Source organism: Salvelinus namaycush, chromosome 7 (assembly GCF_016432855.1).
Source record: "Salvelinus namaycush isolate Seneca chromosome 7, SaNama_1.0, whole genome shotgun sequence".
Taxonomy (NCBI): domain Eukaryota; kingdom Metazoa; phylum Chordata; class Actinopteri; order Salmoniformes; family Salmonidae; genus Salvelinus; species Salvelinus namaycush.
The window spans coordinates 57,696,435-57,719,481 of NC_052313.1; the positions used below are offsets into that span (position 1 = coordinate 57,696,435).

General features: G+C 45.1%; 1 protein-coding gene across 1 annotated transcript in view; it reads left to right on the forward strand.

Moving 5' to 3' along the window:
• Positions 1–372: 372 nt before the first annotated feature.
• The window catches only part of sema5bb (sema domain, seven thrombospondin repeats (type 1 and type 1-like), transmembrane domain (TM) and short cytoplasmic domain, (semaphorin) 5Bb), a 56,446-nt gene continuing 33,771 nt past the window's right edge, over positions 373–23,047 (forward strand). Inside the window, exons 1-7 of the mRNA XM_038997392.1 lie at positions 373–538; positions 5,565–5,664; positions 5,905–5,950; positions 13,155–13,217; positions 13,953–14,051; positions 15,768–15,981; positions 17,443–17,728. Of these exons, the coding sequence (XP_038853320.1) occupies positions 373–538; positions 5,565–5,664; positions 5,905–5,950; positions 13,155–13,217; positions 13,953–14,051; positions 15,768–15,981; positions 17,443–17,728 (974 nt within the window). The remainder of the gene's footprint in view (positions 539–5,564; positions 5,665–5,904; positions 5,951–13,154; positions 13,218–13,952; positions 14,052–15,767; positions 15,982–17,442; positions 17,729–23,047) is intronic.

Sequence of the window (23,047 nt, forward strand, 5' to 3'; positions counted from 1 at the left end):
TTGGGGTCACTAAAAGGTTTAAATTAAATTATCTGATTTTTTAAATGGATCTATTCTGGCATAGAGGTAAAACATAGTATTGTCTATGGTCTGTGGTGTTCAGTTGACACGTTGCTCTTTCTACCTTTATTTGCCATATCTTTCAAGGAGTAAAAATATCTAAAAGCTCAAATACATTTTATATAGAATACATTGTCGCTCTAGTTGTCTTTCGCTGCACTTTACTGTCTAAGTGGTGATTGGCTGTCTGTATGTTATAACCAATCGTCATTAGCCATGTGTATGTTTGACTGACAGCTCTGTCCTTCCTCCCTCAGGTGTGTCCTGTGAGGACCAGTTAGAGGTATGGTGGGCGTGGTTGGCCCCGTAACCATGGCAACGTCTCTGTGGGAGGTTGTGTCCCTTCCTCCCGTTGGTCTACTGCTGCTCCTCTGCCTGCCACTCTGTCTATGCCAGCAGCCATTGGTCAACTTTGAGAGCCTGTCCCCGCCCCTACCGGAGTGTACCAGGAAAGTTCATCCCGTCGTCCCATACAAAGGTGAGCACATTAGATACTTTGAGCATTTGCTTGAGTCTGCCTGTTGTGTTGGATAGGCAGGGTTTGCATTTTTGAGAGTATGCAATTGGTTCCGGTGCTCCAGGCAGCTCAGTCAAGCATAGCGAAAGTATTTGACAGATTTCCAATACCATTTTGTAAATCTACTCCTCACTAGCATCATCATTCCAATGAGAAGTTTCACAATGGTTTGCTATTCACTGCTATCTCCTCTGAGGATTCTGCAGCCTCATCCTTCTCAATCACTCCTCTGCTCGGAAATCCAGCTATATGGGTCTGGCCCAAGAGAAACCGAAAGGACAGCAACATTTTGTGATTGTAGATAATTGGACTCCTCTCATTTCTGGAGCCTTTTCCCTTTTAAGAGAGCTGTCTATTCTTTCTCTCTCTCGTCCCAAAACCCCTCCCTTGCTCCTTCCCTCCACAGTCAGCTCTTTTCAGGGTTCCATTATCGAGAGAGAGAGACAGAGAGACAGAAGAGAGAGAGAGACAGAAGAGACAGAGAGAGAGAGAGAGAGACAGAGAGACAGAGAGAGAGAGAGAGAGAGAGAGAGAGAGAGAGAGAGAGAGAGAGAGAGAGAGAGAGAGCGACAGAGAGACACAGAGAGACAGAGAGACAGAGAGAGAGAGAGAGAGAGAGAGAGAGAGAGAGAGAGAGAGAGACAGAGACCGAGAGACAGAGACCGAGAGACAGAGAGAGAGACAGAGAGAGAGATAGAGAGAGACAGAGAGAAAGAAGAGACAGAGAGAGACAGAGAGAGAGAGAGAGAAAGAAGAGAGAGAGAGAGAGAGAGAGAGAGAGAGAGAGAGAGAGAGAGAGAGAGAGAGAGAGAGAGAGAGAGAGAGACTACTTTCCACTCCATTTGAATGTCTGTTAGAAAGTGTCTGTCCTTTGCCAGGATACTCCCCCCCTCAGGGGTGTAGTGTCTGAAAGGGGTCTGAGGAGAGGAGGTGGGGGAGGAAGAGAGGGGAGAATGGTAAACTGTCCTGTCAGTCAACTGTCAATCATCAGACACTTGTCACACGCTGGTTCAATGTGGCTGAGACTGGCATCACCATGTACCTCAGGGAACAGGGCTGTCTGCTATTGTTGTCTTACTGAAGACCGGATGGGCAACTCTGATGTGGGTGGGGCCACAAGAAATCTGAACTCATCATGAGGGGCCACTGTGGCTTGCGGGTCTGCCTACCCACACAGGGCTCCCGAGTGGCTCACGGGTCTGCCTACCCACACAGGGCTCCCGAGTGGCTCGCGGGTCTGCCTACCCACACAGGGCTCCCGAGTGGCTCACGGGTCTGCGTACCCACACAGGGCTCCCGAGTGGCTCGCGGGTCTGCGTACCCACACAGGGCTCCCGAGTGGCTCACGGGTCTGCCTACCCACACAGGGCTCCCGAGTGGCTCGCGGGTCTGCCTACCCACACAGGGCTTCCAAGTGGCTCGCGGGTCTGCCTACCCACACAGGGCTCCCGAGTGGCTCGCGGGTCTGTGTACCCACACAGGGCTCCTGAGTAGTGCAGCGGTCTAAGGCACTGCATCTCAGTGCTTGAGATGTCACTACAGACACCCTGGTTCGATTCCAGGCTGTATCACAACCGGCTGTGATTGGGAGTCCCATAGGGCGGCACACAATTGGCCCAGCGTCGTCTGGGTCTGGCCGCCATTGTAAATAAGAATTGTTTACAAATGTAAAACATGCAGTCAGCTTTTTCACGGCCCGAAAGGACATTAACTTTTCCCCCTCATGACAGCAGAGAGAAAAATCTGACGTTTTAGAGTTATTTCCTGCAATCTTCACATTTGGCCATTGGGTGGAGAGAAATGTTTGCAGTTTTTAATATATCTGAGTGAGAGTGACATAATAAAATCAATGGGCCAGTTGGTAATTCAACCATGATTACTACAAGTTTAGATAGCTGGCAAGACTAACTCACCAATCTAAAACATGTTAGCTGACACGTGCTGTCAGTGACTGACATATTTTGGGGGTGGAATTGATCGCAGGCCTACAAACGAAGCAGTTGCCCATCCCCCGCTGTAGACAAACATTGACATGGACTGAAGCCTTTTAAAGATGGCGTCGACAGAGAGGGCTGCCTCGCTTCTAGTCCTTTTACAAGCGTTTCGCTACACTCCCAATAACATCTGCTAACCATGTGTATGTGACCAATAATATTTTATTTGATTTGAAGCCGTTCAGATCCAGTGACATTGTGTCAAGCATGGCTGTATGTTGCTGCACATTTCCCTCTGAGAGATGAGAGTATTCAATACATGTATTCATTGATCTATCTACTAGAGAATACAACTGTAGCCACTGCATGTGCTGACCTGGTGTGAAATAGGCACTACTACACAACATTGTGTTAGTGAGAACTAGGTGAGACATTTTGTAAAGAGCTCATAGCAGTGTACAGTAGCAGCTCTATACAGTAGCAGCTCTATACAGTAGCAGCTCTATACAGTAGCAGCTCTATACAGTAGCACCTCTATACAGTAGCACCTCTATAGAGTAGCAGCTCTATACAGTAGCACCTCTATACAGTAGCACCTCTATACAGTAGCACCTCTATACAGTAGCACCTCTATAGAGTAGCAGCTCTATACAGTAGCAGCTCTATACAGTAGCACCTCTATACAGTAGCACCTCTATAGAGTAGCAGCTCTATACAGTAGCAGCTCTATACAGTAGCACCTCTATACAGTAGCAGCTCTATACAGTAGCAGCTCTATACAGTAGCACCTCTATACAGTAGCACCTCTATACAGTAGCAGCTCTATACAGTAGCACCTCTATACAGTAGCAGCTCTATACAGTAGCAGCTCTATACAGTAGCACCTCTATACAGTAGCAGCTCTATACAGTAGCACCTCTATACAGTAGCAGCTCTATACAGTAGCAGCTCTATACAGTAGCAGCTCTATACAGTAGCACCTCTATACAGTAGCACCTCTATACAGTAGCAGCTCTATACAGTAGCACCTCTATACAGTAGCAGCTCTATACAGTAGCACCTCTATACAGTAGCACCTCTATACAGTAGCACCTCTATACAGTAGCAGCTCTATACAGTAGCACCTCTATACAGTAGCAGCTCTATACAGTAGCACCTCTATACAGTAGCACCTCTATACAGTAGCACCTCTATACAGTAGCACCTCTATACAGTAGCAGCTCTATACAGTAGCACCTCTATACAGTAGCACCTCTATACAGTAGCACCTCTATACAGTAGCAGCTCTATACAGTAGCACCTCTATACAGTAGCACCTCTATACAGTAGCAGCTCTATACAGTAGCAGCTCTATACAGTAGCACCTCTATACAGTAGCACCTCTATACAGTAGCACCTCTATACAGTAGCAGCTCTATACAGTAGCACCTCTATACAGTAGCACCTCTATACAGTAGCACCTCTATACAGTAGCACCTCTATACAGTAGCAGCTCTATACAGTAGCACCTCTATACAGTAGCACCTCTATAGAGTAGCAGCTCTATACAGTAGCAGCTCTATACAGTAGCAGCTCTATACAGTAGCACCTCTATTCAGAAGTGGATGTTTATGGTGTGATACGAATGCTGTCAGAAGTTGTGAGCCATTTTTCATTTTTAATCTCGTCGTCATTGAAAGGTTTCAGAGGGACTAACCTTTAGGCAGGATACCATTTCTCATTTTTTAAGGAGATTATTCCTACCCAGAGGGAGCATTAAGGTTATTTATGGACAAAGAACCAAAGGTCTGTTTTAACAGTGTGAGGTTTGGGGTACTAGTGGTTCTGATTAACAGTCTGTGTTAGACGAGTGGTGTGGAGTTTCACATTTTACAATACTATCTCAATGGCTGATGCTTTTTTTACATTACAGTATTATGATTTTGAAATACACTTAACAACACCTGTCCTCTGTAGAAATGATCTATATATTAAGCTGTTGCTGAGATACAGTATACTGAACTTTATTGCAAGAATGTAGTTTAGGCTGATGTCACGTCCCAGCCTGGGTAGCCTATATGAGAACTTCTTGCTCGCCTTCTCTGACTTTTCCCATTTGTTTTGAAGTTGTGTCTCTATCGCCTCAATTTAAAGTCCCTAGTTGGACGCATCCAAGCTAAACTGTTTATATTTGCCCATCAAACAGTCTTTCTATTGGTGCAGAGTCCTGAGCCTTGGCTGTTTTGACTGGGTGTCGAGTTGCATTAACATCAGGGCACCAAAACAAACCCTGGCTTTATTGCTTTGGGTATATCCCTCCCTCCCCCCAAAGACCTCTTTGTCTCCCCCATCTCATTCTCTCTCTCTAACACCCCCTCTCTCTCCCCTCTCTCTCGCTCTCTCGCTCTCTCTCCGTCTTCCTCTGTCTCTTGCTCTCTCTTTTTTTCTCTCCCCGCCTCTCTTCCTCTGTCTCCCTCTCTGTCTCCCCCCTCTTTCTTTCTCTCTCTCTGTCTCTCACTCTCTCTTTCTCTCTCTCCCTCCCCCTAACTCTCCCTCTGTCCCTCATTCTCCATCTAATGAAGCAGGCTAGCGTTAGCTCAGCCTCTGGTAAGGGTCAGCATGCGTTTCAGCACAGGGCTCAAGGAGAGATTATCTGCTGGTTTGACAGTTTTTGGTTTTGAGCCACCCGCTCTCACAGTCGCACTGATCTTTATATGATACAGGTGTGTCAACATGCTACTGTGTTAGCCTGCTACTACTGTGTTAGCATGCTACTACTGTGTTAGCATGCTACTACTGTGTTAGCATGCTACTGTCATAATGGATCTACAGGAGCTGGATTGAACTGATGCCTCGTGAAAAATCAGTAGATGACACAGGCTGAAAGGCTCATCCCTATGTTCCAGGTAAAGCATCAGGGGAAAGACATTTCACACAGTCAGAGCAGGGCCTGAGCCAGTGGCCGTTTGGTGTCGGTTTCCAAACTGACTGGATGTTCACACTTGTTTCACCTCCTCGTACTCCTAATCCTCCTCTTCCTTCTCTTCTTCCTTCCCTCCTCTTCCTCCTTTCAGCCTTGAGTCCCTGGATGTCACGATTCTCTCGTCCCGGAGTGAAGGACTTTTCCCAGCTGACCCTTGACCTGACCAGAAACCAGCTGATTGTGGGAGCTAGGTGAGATACACACACACACACACACACACACACACACACACACACACACACACACACACACACACACACACACACACACACACACACACACACACACACACACACACACACACACACACACACACAGACCACCTATTTTACATGTATACACACATCCAACACAACAGACTTTTGCTTGTTGTTTTACTGACGTAGAATATGCCATCATGTTGGTTAGAAGTCTCTCTCCTCTATCTTCAGAAATCACCTCTTCAGACTGAGTCTCAGTAATGCTTCTCTCTTACAGGTAAGCAGTTCACAGCTCTCCATGCTCCCACTGTTATTACACACCACATTACTTAGGGCTGTTTTCACTCTTCCAAATGGTAGCCAGGCAACCATGTAGTTTGTTGAAATTGTAGAAGAGACCAGACACATCAGAGTAACGGTTGGCCAGTGGGCTCCGTTCCTTAGCTTAGTGGGGGAAGGGGAGGGGGTTAGGAATGTCAACACACTGAGGGTTTACTGGGACAAATTGGTGTTTACCAGGAGTTACATCACACAGGAACGGGATCTACCCAGCTACCTTTACTCTGCCCCCTCACTCTCAAATTGCACCCCCCCTCTCTCTGTCAATTTCAATTTAAGGGGCTTTATTGGCATGGGAAACACATGTTTACATTGTCAAAGCAAGGGAAATAGATAATAAGCAAAAGTGAAATAAACAATAAAAGAATGAACAGTAAACTTTACTTTACATTCACAGAAATAATAAAGAAATGTCAAATTCAGATTATGTGCAAATAGTTAAAGTACAAAAGGGAAAATAAATAAACATTAATCTCTCTGTCTATTTATCTCTCTCTGTTTCTCTCTGTCTCCCTCTCTGTCTTTCTGTCTCTGTCTCTCTGTCTATCGCACTCTCTTTCTCTCTGTCTCGCTCTCTCTCTGTCTCGCTGTCTCTCTCTCTCTCTCTCTCTCTGTCTCTCTGTCTCTGTCTCGCTCTCTCTGTCTATCTCTCTGTCTATTGCGCTCTCTCTCTCTCTGTCTCTCTCTCTGTCTCTCTCTCTGTCTCTCTGTCTCTGTCTCTCTCTCTCTGTCTATCTCTCTGTCTATTGCGCTCTCTTTCTCTCTGTCTCGCTCTCTCTCTCCCTTGTCTCCTCTCCCTCCCCTGATCACTACTCTGTCATTGCTAAACGGCTGATCAATTTGATGTCAGTCATGAACTTTCTGTCAGATTTGTCCTGAGGGCCACGTCATTGCTTTCTTGGGATAATACCCATCAAACGTCTCCCTAAAATCAATCTGAATAAGCTGTTTTGGAAATGTCACAGTGCTGCAGAATGCACAAATGTCTTCCTGTCCATCCGGCCGTCCGGCTGTCTGTCTTAGGGATATTATAAATATATTCCATCTCTTACAATGGCTCCTTGATATGTCATTAACTGTATGAATTGCCTTTCATCAGTATACAACTAAAGGACATACCGTGAATATTACAAAGAACCTCTCTCCTTTAATGATATTATTGGAGTTTTTTTTCTCTACGAATTATGATCCATTTGTATCCATGGATACAAGGTACAATGATTTTATTTGGAAGTTCAAGGATGACTGCGTATAACATAAATAATTTCTTACAAGGTCGTTTTACAAGTTCAATATACAGATGTAGGATTTTAATTGGATCACCCTTTTGCAGGAGAACTTTCCTGCTATGCAGGACATTTTTACTTGTAGTATGTTTCAGGTTTAAAAAGGCTTCGGAAGTTTGTAATTTCCACTTTGAAAGGGTTAGGTTTAAAATCAGATTTGATGAATTTGTGGCTGTGCTAGCGAGTGACCACTCCGCAGCGCTGCCTCCAGAACAAAATTCATGATGAAAAACACTAATATGCTACAAAGATGACCATTAATTATAATCCAGATAATAATTCAAATGTCCTGTTGCTGCAGGATTTTTTTCCTGCTGTGGCAAACTGGTTCAAATTAAGATCCTACGCTGTACCACTATCGGCAAATGTTAAAATGTTAAACGTGCCTTTAAAAAGTACTGAACTTTGTTGTCAGTATACATCCAGGTACTTAAGGAGTGAAGTCAGTATACATCCAGGTACTTAAGGAGTGTAGTCAGTATACATCCAGGTACTTAAGGAGTGTAGTCAGTATACATCCAGGTACTTAAGGAGTGTAGTCAGTATACATCCAGGTACTTAAGGAGTGTAGTCAGTATACATCCAGGTACTTAAGGAGTGTAGTCAGTATACATCCAGGTACTTAAGGAGTGTAGTCAGTATACATCCAGGTACTTAAGGAGTGTAGTCAGTATACATCCAGGTACTTAAGGAGTGTAGTCAGTATACATCCAGGTACTTAAGGAGTGTAGTCAGTATACATCCAGGTACTTAAGGAGTGTAGTCAGTATACATCCAGGTACTTAAGGAGTGTAGTCAGTATACATCCAGGTACTTAAGGAGTGTAGTCAGTATACATCCAGGTACTTAAGGAGTGTAGTCAGTATACATCCAGGTACTTAAGGAGTGTAGTCAGTATACATCCAGGTACTTAAGGAGTGTAGTCAGTATACATCCAGGTACTTAAGGAGTGTAGTCAGTATACATCCAGGTACTTAAGGAGTGTAGTCAGTATACATCCAGGTACTTAAGGAGTGAAGTCAGTATACATCCAGGTACTTAAGGAGTGTAGTCAGTATACATCCAGGTACTTAAGGAGTGTAGTCAGTATACATCCAGGTACTTAAGGAGTGTAGTCAGTATACATCCAGGTACTTAAGGAGTGTAGTCAGTATACATCCAGGTACTTAAGGAGTGTAGTCAGTATACATCCAGGTACTTAAGGAGTGTAGTCAGTATACATCCAGGTACTTAAGGAGTGTAGTCAGTATACTGTACATCCAGGTACTTAAGGAGTGTAGTCAGTATACTGTACATCCAGGTACTTAAGGAGTGTAGTCAGTATACTGTACATCCAGGTACTTAAGGAGTGTAGTCAGTATACTGTACATTCAGGTACTTAAGGAGTGTAGTCAGTATACTGTACATCCAGGTACTTAAGGAGTGTAGTCAGTATATATCCAGGTACTTAAGGAGTGTAGTCAGTATATATCCAGGTACTTAAGGAGTGTAGTCAGTATACATCCAGGTACATAAGGAGTGTAGTCAGTATACATCCAGGTACTTAAGGAGTGTAGTCAGTATACATCCAGGTACTTAAGGAGTGTAGTCAGTATACATCCAGGTACTTAAGGAGTGTAGTCAGTATACATCCAGGTACATAAGGAGTGTAGTCAGTATACATCCAGGTACTTAAGGAGTGTAGTCAGTATATATCCAGGTACTTAAGGAGTGTAGTCAGTATACATCCAGGTACTTAAGGAGTGTAGTCAGTATATATCCAGGTACTTAAGGATTGTAGTCAGTATATATCCAGGTACTTAAGGAGTGTAGTCAGTATACATCCAGGTACTTAAGGAGTGTAGTCAGTATACATCCAGGTACTTAAGGAGTGTAGTCAGTATACATCCAGGTACGTAAGGAGTGTAGTCAGTATACATCCAGGTACTTAAGGATTGTAGTCAGTATACATCCAGGTACTTAAGGAGTGTAGTCAGTATACATCCAGGTACTTAAGGAGTGTAGTCAGTATACATCCAGGTACGTAAGGAGTGTAGTCAGTATACATCCAGGTACTTAAGGAGTGTAGTCAGTATACATCCAGGTACGTAAGGAGTGTAGTCAGTATACATCCAGGTACTTAAGGATTGTAGTCAGTATACATCCAGGTACTTAAGGAGTGTAGTCAGTATACATCCAGGTACTTAAGGAGTGTAGTCAGTATACATCCAGGTACTTAAGGAGTGTAGTCAGCATACTGTACATCCAGGTACTTAAGGATTGTAGTCAGTATACATCCAGGTACTTAAGGATTGTAGTCAGTATACATCCAGGTACGTAAGGAGTGTAGTCAGTATACATCCAGGTACGTAAGGAGTGTAGTCAGTATACATCCAGGTACGTAAGGAGTGTAGTCAGTATACATCCAGGTACGTAAGGAGTGTAGTCAGTATACATCCAGGTACTTAAGGAGTGTAGTCAGTATACATCCAGGTACGTAAGGAGTGTAGTCAGTATATATCCAGGTACTTAAGGAGTGTAGTCAGTATACATCCAGGTACGTAAGGAGTGTAGTCAGTATACTGTACATCCAGGTACTTAAGGAGTGTAGTCAGTATATATCCAGGTACGTAAGGAGTGTAGTCAGTATACATCCAGGTACGTAAGGAGTGTAGTCAGTATATATCCAGGTACTTAAGGAGTGTAGTCAGTATATATCCAGGTACTTAAGGAGTGTAGTCAGTATACATCCAGGTACGTAAGGAGTGTAGTCAGTATATATCCAGGTACGTAAGGAGTGTAGTCAGTATATATCCAGGTACTTAAGGAGTGTAGTCAGTATACATCCAGGTACTTAAGGAGTGTAGTCAGTATATATCCAGGTACTTAAGGAGTGTAGTCAGTATATATCCAGGTACGTAAGGAGTGTAGTCAGTATATATCCAGGTACTTAAGGAGTGTAGTCAGTATACATCCAGGTACTTAAGGAGTGTAGTCAGTATACATCCAGGTACTTAAGGAGTGTAGTCAGTATACATCCAGGCACGTAAGGAGTGTAGTCAGTATATATCCAGGTACGTAAGGAGTGTCCTCGAACAAAGGGCCCACTGACCGTCTCAATAAGAGTCTCATGTCATTCATCAACGCTATACTGAATGGACGGACAAGGAGCAGGCTGGGGGGAGGGAGTGACATGTGTGACTTTGGAGGCCCTGGTCGGCCTATCAGAGCAAGCGAACCATGAATGACACCTCTGAGAACCAACTCCTTAATCGACCACTGCACCAGTGGCCACAATGGCATTATGCAAACACAGGGAAGAGTTTTCAGTTTGGTCATTCATTCACGCTTTGTCCCTGATCTTTAGAAGTAGATTTGGGAGCTCTGTTGTCAGGGGTGACTGAGGGAAAGACTTGGTGGGAGTGAGTTTAGCAGTGAACTTTCACGAGGCTGAGGCTGGTTTCAGTGGCTCCAAAGTAAAGCACAGTGAAATGCTACAGTGTACTGTAAGGTGTGTCAGTGCCCCCAAGTTTGAGGGTCTGAGAGATATATCGGTTTAATAGGAAATAGAAAATAGTTTGTGCAGGTCAGCATTGTAATGGTAGGACACATACCAATGTATTTATCAGCTATTTTAGTGAAATTAAATTTCAGTCTTGGGCGGCAATTTTGGGCCTTGAGATGTGCACACAATTGTATTTACTACGTTTGTTTACACTGATATTTATGGTTTAAACAAACCTTGATTTGCAGTTTCAGACAGTTTCCCAGAACTATGACAACATTTCCCCAAAAAAGGATGTGCTGCTTTTCGCTCTCAGCTTTCTTCACCACAATGAAATTGTATGAACAGAGAATACAGTTTAATCAGACTACTATTCTTATGCCCGATTATTTTGTTTACCTTTATTTAACTATGCAGGTCAGTTAAGAACAAATTCTTATTTTCAATGACGGCCTAGGAACAGTGGAACACCTTGTCAGCTCAGGGATTTGATCTTGCAACCTTTCAGTTACTAGGCCAACGCTCTAACCACTAGGCTACCTTACTGAACCCAAAAAACTATTCCTGGAAAGTTATATGCAAAATAGGGGAACCATGTGCAAATGTTGTTAGAACATTTTGTGTTAGCTGGATGACTTGTTTTTGTTTGGCCTGTGGTCAAGATCCAATTGTTGTAGCCATGGTGATTAGACTGGAGTGATTGAGTTGGGGGTGTAGCCATGGTGATTAGACTGGAGTGATTGAGTTGGGGGGAGTAGCCATGGTGATTAGACTGGAGTGATTGACTGCAATCGAGGACAGAGTATTTTTACGCACAACGCGCTTCAGCACTCAGCGGTCCCGTTCTGTAAGCTTGTGTGGCCTACCACTTCGCGGCTGAGCCATTGTTGCTCCTAGACGTTCCACTTCACAATAACAGCACTTCCAGTTGACCGGGGCAGCTCTAGCAGGGCAGTAATTGAGTTGGGGGGATCAGTGTAATGTAATTTGTCATATGTCTTGCATTAGCTGTGTAAATGTGCAAACAACAGTTCATAGTTAACAGTATACATGTATTATACACTACAAAAGTATGTGGACACCTGCTTGTCGAACATCTCATTCCAAAATCATGGACCTTAATATGGAGTTGTTCCCCCTTTGCTGCTATAACAGCCTCAACTCTTCTGGGAAGGTTTTCTACTAGATGTTGGAACATTGCTGCGGGGACTTGCTTCCATTCACCTACAAAAGTATTAGTGAGGTCGGGCACTGATGTTGGGCAATTAGGCCTGGCTCGCAGTCGTGTTTTAATTCATCTCAAAGGGGTTCAATGTGTTTGAGGTCAGGGCTTTGTGCAGGCCATTCAAGTTCTTCCACACCAATCTCGACAAACCATTTCTGTATGGACCTCGCACGGGGGCATTGTCATGCTGAAACAGGAAAGGGCCTTCACCAAACTGTTGCCACAAAGTTGGAAGCACAGAATCGTCTAGAATGTCATTGTATGCTGTAGCGTTAAGATTTCCCTTCACTGGAACTAAGGGGCCCGAACCATGAAAACCAGCCTCACATTACTCCTCCTCCACCAGACTTTACAGTTGGCACTCTGCATTGGGGCAGGTAGTGTTCTCCTGGAATCGGCCAAACCCAGATTCGTCCGTCGGACTGCCAGATGGAAGCGTGATTCATCACTCCAGAGAAAGCGTTTCTACTGCTCCAGAGTCCAATGGCGGCAAGCTTTACACCACTCCAGCCGACACATGGCATTGTGCATGGTGATCTTAAGCTTGTGTGCGGCTGCTCGGTCATGGAAACCCATTTCATGATGCTCCCGACAAACAGTTCTTGTGCGTACTTTGCTTCCAGAGGCAGTTTGGAACTCGGTAGTGAGTGTTGCAATCGAGGACAGAGTATTTTTTACGAGCAACACACTTCAGCACCTGGATGTCCCGTTCTGTGAGCTTGTGTGGCCTACCACTTCGCGGCTGAGCCATTGTTGCTCCTAGACGTTCCATTTCACAATAGCAGCACTTACAGTTGACCGGGGCAGCTCTAGCAGGGCAGACATTTGATGAACTGACTTGTTGGAAAGGTGGCATCCTATGATCGTGCCACTTTGAAAGTCAGTATGGGTCATTCTACTGCCAATGTTTGTCTATGGAGATTGCATGGCGGTGCGCTCAATTTTATACACCTGTCAGCAACGGGTGTGGCTAAAGGGGTGTCCACATACTTTTGTGTATGAGTATGTATAATAGTATATGTATAATAGTATATACAATTCATATCCCATACTAAATCTGATTTAGCAAGGATCCAATCTACACATTCTGTCCACGTTATTGTGCACACGTTTATATGTAATTTCTTTGTGTCATTTTCTTCTCTAGGCAGTAGAATGGGGACCAGATGAAGACACCAAGCGGTCATGTCAGAGCAAAGGAAAGACAGAGGTAATGTAGCTGTCTGGCAGTTCTGGACTATTTAGATAGAGAAAAACAGACGACTGGTAGAATTCTACATTAAAGGGGCTGCCCTCACCAGAGATATTTAGATAGAGGAAGACAGACGACTGGTAGAATTCTACATTAAAGGGGCTGCCCTCACCAGAGATATTTAGATAGAGAAAGACAGACGACTGGTAGAGTTCTACATTAAAGGGGCTGCCCTCACCAGAGATATTTAGATAGAGAAAAACAGACGACTGGTAGAATTCTACATTAAAGGGGCTGCCCTCACCAGAGATATTTAGATAGAGAAAGACAGACGACTGGTAGAATTCTACATTAAAGGGGCTGCCCTCACCAGAGATATTTAGATAGAGGTAGACAGACGACTGGTAGAATTCTACATTAAAGGGGATGCCCTCACCAGAGATATTTAGATAGAGAAAAACAGACGACTGGTAGAGTTCTACATTAAAGGGGCTGCCCTCACCAGAGATATTTAGATAGAGAAAGACAGACGACTGGTAGAGTTCTACATTAAAGGGGTTGCCCTCACCAGAGATATTTAGATAGCTTCAATGAAGTGTACTAGAATCTGTACTAACCTTGTACAGGAATAAATTAACATAGACCACTGCACCAGTGGCCACAATGGCATTATGCAAACACAGGGAAGAGTTTTCAGTTTGGTGGTGTTATGACATCTTTGACCTTTGACCTCCCGTGTTCCCGTCCCCGCAGGATGAGTGTCAGAACTACATCCGGGTCCTGCTCATCACCGGGAGGTGGATCTTTACCTGTGGAACCAACGCCTTTACCCCCGTCTGCACCACCCGGCAGGTGAGAGAGAGAGGGAGAGAAGGATGAAGATAGAATTGAAGGAGATGAGAGAGGAGTAACAGGAGAGAGGGGGATGAGTAACAGGAGAGGGAGAGGGGGATGAGAGAGGAGTAACAGGAGAGGGAGGGGAGATGAGTAACAGGAGAGGGAGAGGGGGACGAGAGAGCTGTAACGGGAGAGAGCTGGATGAGAGAGGAGTAACAGGAGAGGGAGAGGGGGATTAGAGAGGAGTAACAGAGGGGAGGGAGAAGAGAGAGAAGTAACAGGAGAGGGAGAGGGGGATGAGAGAGGAGTAACGGGAGAGGGAGAGGGAGATGAGTAACAGGAGAGGGAGAGGGGGATGAGAGAGGAGTAACAGGAGAGGGAGATGAGAGGAGTAACAGGAGAGGGAGAGGGGGATGAGAGAGGAGTAACCGGAGAGTGAGAGGGGGATGGAGAGAGGAGTAACAGGAGAGGGAGATGAGAGAGCAGTAACAGGAGAGGGAGAGAGAGATGAGAGAGGAGTAACAGGAGAGGGAGATGAGAGAGGAGTAACAGGAGAGGGAGAGGGGGATGAGAGAGGAGTAACAGGAGAGGGAGAGGGGGATGAGAGAGGAGTTACAGGAGAGGGAGATGAGAGTGGAGTAACAGGATGGAGCACTCTGTTCACCATGGAGCACTCTGTTCACAATGTTGACATCAGCAAACCACTCACCCACACGACGCCATACCCGCTGTCTGACATCTGCCGGTACAGTAGAAAACGGGATTCATCCGTGAAGAGCACACTTCTCCAGCGTGCCAGGGGCCATCGAAGGTGAGCATTTGCCCGGTTACGACGCCGAACTGCAGTCCGGTCAAGACGACAAGAACACAGATCAGCTTCCCTGAGACGGTTTCTGGCAGTTTGTGCAGAAATTATTTGGTTGTGCAAACCCACAGTTTCATCAGCTGTCCGGGTGGCTGGTCTCAGACGATCCCGCAGGTGAAGAAGCCGGATGTGGGCTGGCGTGGTTCGTGGACTTACTGCCAAATTCTCAAAAACGCCATTGGAGTGGGCTTATGGTAGAGAAATGAACATTCACTTCTCTGGCAACAGCTCTGGTGGACATTCCTGCAGTTAGTATGCCAATTGCACACTCCCTCAACTTGAGAGATCTGTGGCATTGTGTTGTGTAACAAAACTGTACATTTTAGAGTGTCCTTCTATTGTCCCCCACATAAGATGCACTAAAAGGGATGTAAACAAATTTGTGCCCAAAATTTGAGAGAAATAAGCTGTTTGTGCCGATGGAACATTTCTGGGACCAACACTTTCCATGTTGCGTTTCTATTTGTGTTCAGTATAGTATGAAGTGATGTTTTGGCCATGCATACTGTATAGCAGGTGTCTGCGCCAAATCCAGCCCGCAGGGGATTTGAGTTTTTGGTTAAAAAAAATATTAATTTAAGAAATCTGTTCTCCAGTATTCCCACGAGTAAAAAAGGAGACATGATCATGTCTCAATGTAATCAACGTATGAAGGGATTGTTATTTTCAAATAGAATATATTTTTTGGCTTAGTTGTGGTCTATTTACAGTGTACAAATTATAGTAGTTATGTTCCTGGCCCCCGACATCCGCTCCGACAAAAATCATCCCGCAGCTGAATGGAGTGGCCTGTTCCTGCTGTATAGGATCCTAGTCTGGACATCTGGACATACCTCTATCCTCACCCTTCTTCCATCCTCTTCCAGATAGGAAACATCAGTCGCGTGATGGACACGGTGAACGGGGTGGCGAGATGCCCCTACGACCCGCGTCACAACTCCACTGCCATGGTAACAGAGAAGGGCGAACTCTACGCCGCCACTGTCATCGACTTCTCGGGTCGTGACCCCGTCATCTACCGTAGCCTTGGTAACATGCCGCCGCTGCGAACAGCCCAGTACAACTCCAAATGGCTCAACGGTAAACACTCATCTGTACCAAACACTCTTAGAAAAAAAGAGAACCCTTTGAAGAACCCTTTTTGGTTCCAGGTAGAACCTTTTTAGTTCCATGTAGAACCCTCAAAAGGGTTCTACCTAGAGCCAAAAGGGTTATCCTATAGGGACAGCCGAAGAACCCTTTTGGAACTATTTGTAATAATAATTGTTTAATAGGGTAGGAATAGAATTACAATTGGATCATGACTGTACTTCCTGCTTTGCTTCCTGGTTATGGGTACATTCAATATGGCCGCCGATCCACCCATCAGGGAACATAAACTTGATGGGGTATTTGCATTCTAGCAATTCTATGTCAATGCCAGTACATTACTGAACAGCCAACTGTAACTGGCTAGAGGCACTCCTTATGTTCTAACGTGAAAGGAATCCTAGAGGATGAGTCCTAATGGTAATAGGAAAGTGTAAGGAATCCTAGAGGATGAGTCATAATGGTAATAGGAAAGTGTAAGGAATCCTAGAGGATGAGTCATAATGGTAATAGGAAAGTGTAAGGAATCCTAGAGGATGAGTCATAATGGTAATAGGAAAGTGTAAGGAATCCTAGAGGATGAGTCATAATGGTAATAGGAAAGTGTAAGGAATCCTAGAGGATGAGTCCTAATGGTAATAGGAAAGTGTAAGGAATCCTAGAGGATGAGTCCTAATGGTAATAGGAAAGTGTAAGGAATCCTAGAGGATGAGTCATAATGGTAATAGGAAAGTGTAAGGAATCCTAGAGGATGAGTCCTAATGGTAATAGGAAGGTGTAAGGAATCCTAGAGGATGAGTCATAATGGTAATAGGAAAGTGTAAGGAATCCTAGAGGATGAGTCATAATGGTAATAGGAAAGTGTAAGGAATCCTAGAGGATGAGTCATAATGGTAATAGGAAAGTGTAAGGAATCCTAGAGGATGAGTCCTAATGGTAATAGGAAAGTGTAAGGAATCCTAGAGGATGAGTCCTAATGGTAATAGGAAAGTGTAAGGAATCCTAGAGGATGAGTCCTAATGGTAATAGGAAAGTGTAAGGAATCCTAGAGGATGAGTCCTAATGGTAATAGGAAGGTGTTAGGAATCCTAGAGGATGAGTCCTAATGGTAATAGGAAAGTGTAAGGAATCCTAGAGGATGAGTCCTAATGGTAATAGGAAGGTGTAAGGAATCCTAGAGGATGAGTCCTAATGGTAATAGGAAGGTGTAAGGAATCCTAGAGGATGAGTCCTAATGGTAATAGGAAAGTGTAAGGAAGAGAAAACTACTGATTCCATGCCAACAACATCATTGCTCACATTCCTGCCGCTGCATCAGCTGTTTGGAGCTGAAATACCATATCTCATGCCTAACTTACACCTTCCCTCCCTCTCTTTCTCTATTTCTCTCTTCTCCCCTCCCTCTCGCCCTCCCCTTCTCCTTCCCCTCCTCCCCTCCCGTCTCTCCTCCAGACCCTCACTTTATCTCAGTCTATGAGGTGGGTCTCTTCACCTATTTCTTCCTGAGAGAGAACGCAGTCGAACACGACTGCGGTCGGGCCGTGTTCTCCCGGGTCGCCCGGGTCTGTAAGAACGACGTGGGCGGTCGCTTCCTATTGGAGGACACTTGGACTACGTTCATGAAGGCGCGGTTGAACTGCTCGCGGTCAGGAGAGATCCCCTTCTACTATAACGAGCTGCAGAGCACCTTCTATCTGCCCGAACAGGACCTCATCTACGGCATCTTCACCACCAACGTGTGAGTGAGAGTGACACACGTGCACACACACACACACACACACCTACACACAGATGCACATATCAAATCAAATCAAATGTATTTATATAGCCCTTCTTACATCGGCTGATATCTCAAAGTGCTGTACAGAAACCCAGCCTAAAATCCCAAACAGCAAGCAATGCAGGTGTACACACACACACATAAAATGAACACACACACTGTCAGTCATACACACACAGGCACTTTTACATGTACAGAACCAGTCAAAAGTTACTCTTTTAAGGGTTTTTCTTTATTTTTACTATTTTCTACATTGCAAAGCTGTCATCAAGGCAAAGGGTGGCTACTTTGAAGAATCTCAAATATCTCAAAACACTTTTTTGCTTACTACATGATTCCATAGGTGTTATTTCATAGTTTTGATGTCTTCACAATTATTCTACGTAGAAAATAGTAAAAAATAAAGAGAAACCCTGGAATGAATAGGTGTGTCCAAACTTTTGACTGGTTCTGTACACATGTACATGTATAGATGCAGGCACACACACACACACACACACACACACACACACACACACACACACACACACACACACACACACACACACACACACACACACACACACACACACACACACACACACACACACACAACAGACGCACAAGCTCACTTACACACACCTTTATTCTCCATCTATCCAGTCCCACTTTGTTTTAGTCCATTTATTTACACATAGCCCTAACAGCATCCTGCTGAGGCTGAAGGTTTTACAGATGCTAAGAAGCATATTACAAAGGGACTACAACCCAGCGAGGCAATCCTCTCTTGTAATTTCAAGCTGTTTGGACAAATGCTAAGAGGAGGGAAGTGAAAATCACTTCTAGAGTCTTTTCTTCTCCTGTCGCTGTCTGTGTTGGTGCCCTTGGCTTAGCGACAGAGCAGAACCTTGTCTGGGAGAGACGCTTTAGTCCGCAAGGAAGAATGGTGTTGGAGGATAACCAGTTAAGAACATTTCTGTGTGACTGTGAAACACTTAAATACTTTTCAAACTCAAAGGGTTGTGGAAATCAATTGTGGTGAACCATTTGTGCTAGTTAACCCTATCAGGTTTTGGGTTGCTGTCTGTCTGTCAGTCAGTCTGTCGGTCCTACTCTGTGCATAGCCCAAAGCATCATATCCTGTCCAGAAGCTCCTCTCTGCCAGTCTATAGTCCCATGTGCCTTATCATTGGTCTGTCCAGAACCCCTCTCCGCCAGTCTATAGTCCCATGTGTCTTATCATTGGTCTGTCCAGAACCCCTCTCCGCCAGTCTATAGTCCCATGTGCCTTATCATTGGTCTGTCCAGAACCCCTCTCCGCCAGTCTATAGTCCCATGTGTCTTATCATTGGTCTGTCCAGAACCCCTCTCTGCCAGTCTATAGTCCCATGTGTCTTATCATTGGTCTGTCCAGAACCCCTCTCTGCCAGTCTATAGTCCCATGTGTCTTATCATTGGTCTGTCCAGAACCCCTCTCTGCCAGTCTATAGTCCCATGTGCCTTATCATTGGTCTGTCCAGAACCCCTCTCCGCCAGTCTATAGTCCCATGTGTCTTATCATTGGTCTGTCCAGAACCCCTCTCTGCCAGTCTATAGTCCCATGTGCCTTATCATTGGTCTGTTCAGAACCCCTCTTTGCCAGTCTATAGTCCCATGTGTCTTATCATTGGTCTGTCCAGAACCCCTCTCCGCCAGTCTATAGTCCCATGTGTCTTATCATTGGTCTGTTCAGGACCCCTCTCTGCCAGTCTATAGTCCCATGTGTCTTATCATTGGTCTGTCCAGAACCCCTCTCTGCCAGTCTATAGTCCCATGTGTCTTATCATTGGTCTGTTCAGAACCCCTCTCTGCCAGTCTATAGTCCCATGTGCCTTATCATTGGTCTGTTCAGAACCCCTCTCTGCCAGTCTATAGTCCCATGTGCCTTATCATTGGTCTGTCCAGAACCCATCTCTGCCAGTCTATAGTCCCATGTGCCTTATCATTGGTCTGTCCAGAACCCCTCTCTGCCAGTCTATAGTCCCATGTGCCTTATCATTGGTCTGTCCAGAACCCCTCTCCGCCAGTCTATAGTCCCATGTGCCTTATCATTGGTCTGTTCAGAACCCCTCTCCGCCAGTCTATAGTCCCATGTGTCTTATCATTGGTCTGTCCAGAACCCCTCTCTGCCAGTCTATAGTCCCATGTGCCTTATCATTGGTCTGTTCAGAACCCCTCTTTGCCAGTCTATAGTCCCATGTGTCTTATCATTGGTCTGTCCAGAACCCCTCTCTGCCAGTCTATAGTCCCATGTGTCTTATCATTGGTCTGTCCAGAACCCCTCTCTGCCAGTCTATAGTCCCATGTGTCTTATCATTGGTCTGTTCAGAACCCCTCTCCGCCAGTCTATAGTCCCATGTGTCTTATCATTGGTCTGTTCAGGACCCCTCTCTGCCAGTCTATAGTCCCATGTGTCTTATCATTGGTCTGTCCAGAACCCCTCTCTGCCAGTCTATAGTCCCATGTGCCTTATCATTGGTCTGTTCAGAACCCCTCTCTGCCAGTCTATAGTCCCATGTGTCTTATCATTGGTCTGTTCAGAACCCCTCTCTGCCAGTCTATAGTCCCATGTGTCTTATCATTGGTCTGTTCAGAACCCCTCTCTGCCAGTCTATAGTCCCATGTACCTTATCATTGGTCTGTTCAGGACCCCTCTCTGCCAGTCTATAGTCCCATGTGCCTTATCATTGGTCTGTTCAGAACCCCTCTCTGCCAGTCTATAGTCCCATGTGCCTTATCATTGGTCTGTCCAGAACCCCTCTCTGCCAGTCTATAGTCCCATGTGTCTTATCATTGGTCTGTCCAGAACCCCTCTCTGCCAGTCTATAGTCCCATGTGTCTTATCATTGGTCTGTTCAGAACCCCTCTCTGCCAGTCTATAGTCCCATGTGTTTTATCATTGGTCTGTCCAGAACCCCTCTCTGCCAGTCTATAGTCCCATGTGTCTTATCATTGGTCTGTCCAGAACCCCTCTCTGCCAGTCTATAGTCCCATGTGTCTTATCATTGGTCTGTTCAGAACCCCTCTCTGCCAGTCTATAGTCCCATGTGTCTTATCATTGGTCTGTTCAGAACCCCTCTCTGCCAGTCTATAGTCCCATGTGTCTTATCATTGGTCTGTTCAGAACCCCTCTCTGCCAGTCTATAGTCCCATGTGCCTTATCATTGGTCTGTTCAGAACCCCTCTCTGATAGACTCAGTAGCAGTAGTTATAACACACTATATTAGTGTGGTAGGCTTCTAACCCATCTACCTCTCCTCCTAGACCCTGTTATTAACAAGATGTAAACCTACACACTGCAGTACAGTCAGCTACAGTACATTCAGATACAGTACAGCCTGATACAGTACAGTCAGCTACAGTACAGTCAGCTACAGTACAGCCTGATACAGTACAGCCTGCTACAGTACAGTCAGATACAGTACAGTTAGCTACAGAACAGTCAGATACAGTACAGTCAGATACAGTACAGTCAGCTACAGTACAGTCAGATACAGTACAGTCAGCTACAGTACAGTCAGCCACAGTACAGTCAGCTACAGTACAGCCAGATACAGTACAGTCAGATACAGTACAGTCAGCTACAGTACAGTCAGATACAGTACAGTCAGATACAGTACAGTCAGCTACAGTACAGTACAGCCTGATACAGTACAGTCAGCTACAGTACAGTCAGCCACAGTACAGTCAGCTACAGTACAGCCAGATACAGTACAGTCAGCTACAGTACAGCCTGATACAGTACAGCCTGATACAGTACAGTCAGCTACAGAACAGTCAGCTACAGTACAGTCAGCTACAGTACAGCCTGATACAGTACAGCCTGATACAGTACAGCCAGCTACAGTACAGCCAGATACAGTACAGTCAGCTACAGAACAGCCTGATACAGTACAGTCAGATACAGTACAGCCAGATACAGTACAGTCAGCTACAGAACAGCCTGATACAGTACAGTCAGATACAGTACAGTCAGCTACAGAACAGCCTGATACAGTACAGTCAGATACAGTACAGTCAGCTACAGAGCAGTCAGATACAGTACAGTCAGCTACAGTACAGCCTGATACAGTACAGTCAGATACAGTACAGCCAGATACAGTACAGTCAGCTACAGAACAGTCAGATACAGTACAGTCAGCTACAGTACAGCCTGATACAGTACAGTCAGATACAGTACAGCCAGATACAGTACAGTCAGCTACAGAACAGCCTGATACAGTACAGTCAGATACAGTACAGCCAGATACAGTACAGTCAGCTACAGTACAGCCTGATACAGTACAGTCAGATACAGTACAGCCTGATACAGTACAGTCAGATACAGTACAGCCAGATACAGTACAGTCAGCTACAGTACAGCCTGATACAGTACAGTCAGATACAGTACAGCCAGATACAGTACAGTCAGCTACAGTACAGTCAGCCACAGTACAGCCTGATACAGTACAGTCAGATACAGTACAGCCTGATACAGTACAGTCAGCTACAGAACAGCCTGATACAGTACAGTCAGATACAGTACAGTCAGCTACAGAACAGTCAGATACAGTACAGTCAGCTACAGTACAGCCTGATACAGTACAGCCTGATACAGTACAGCCTGATACAGTACAGTCAGATACAGTACAGTCAGCTACAGTACAGCCAGCTACAGTACAGTCAGCCACAGTACAGCCTGATACAGTACAGTCAGATACAGTACAGCCAGATACAGTACAGTCAGCTACAGAACAGCCTGATACAGTACAGTCAGATACAGTACAGTCAGATACAGTACAGTCAGCTACAGTACAGTCAGATACAGTACAGTCAGCTACAGTACAGCCTGATACAGTACAGTCAGCTACAGTACAGTCAGCTACAGTACAGCACCCCAGTGGTTCCTTTCATACCTGTACTAATGGTCTTATTGAGAGAGAGAGCGGTAGCATCAGTTTGGGCCCATATTACTGGCACAATCACTCTTCTGTCTGAGGTCCATTTTGGACTCACCCAGGGCAGAGCTAAAAGGCTTGTAAACTCTGAGGTATTGAGAAAGACATCTTATCCCAGTCGCACAGACAAAAGACAGGCTGCAAGGCATTGAAACGATAGTGATCTCAGGTATCCTCCAGGGATAACAGGAACAACTCTGAAAGACCTGAGTGATGAAGACGTGGTGTGTCTTGATCTGCGCCTGGATCTTATCCCATTCGGAGGGTTTTACCATAGAAATAGAATCTATAGAAAGGGCTTGGAACCTCTAACCCTGGCAAT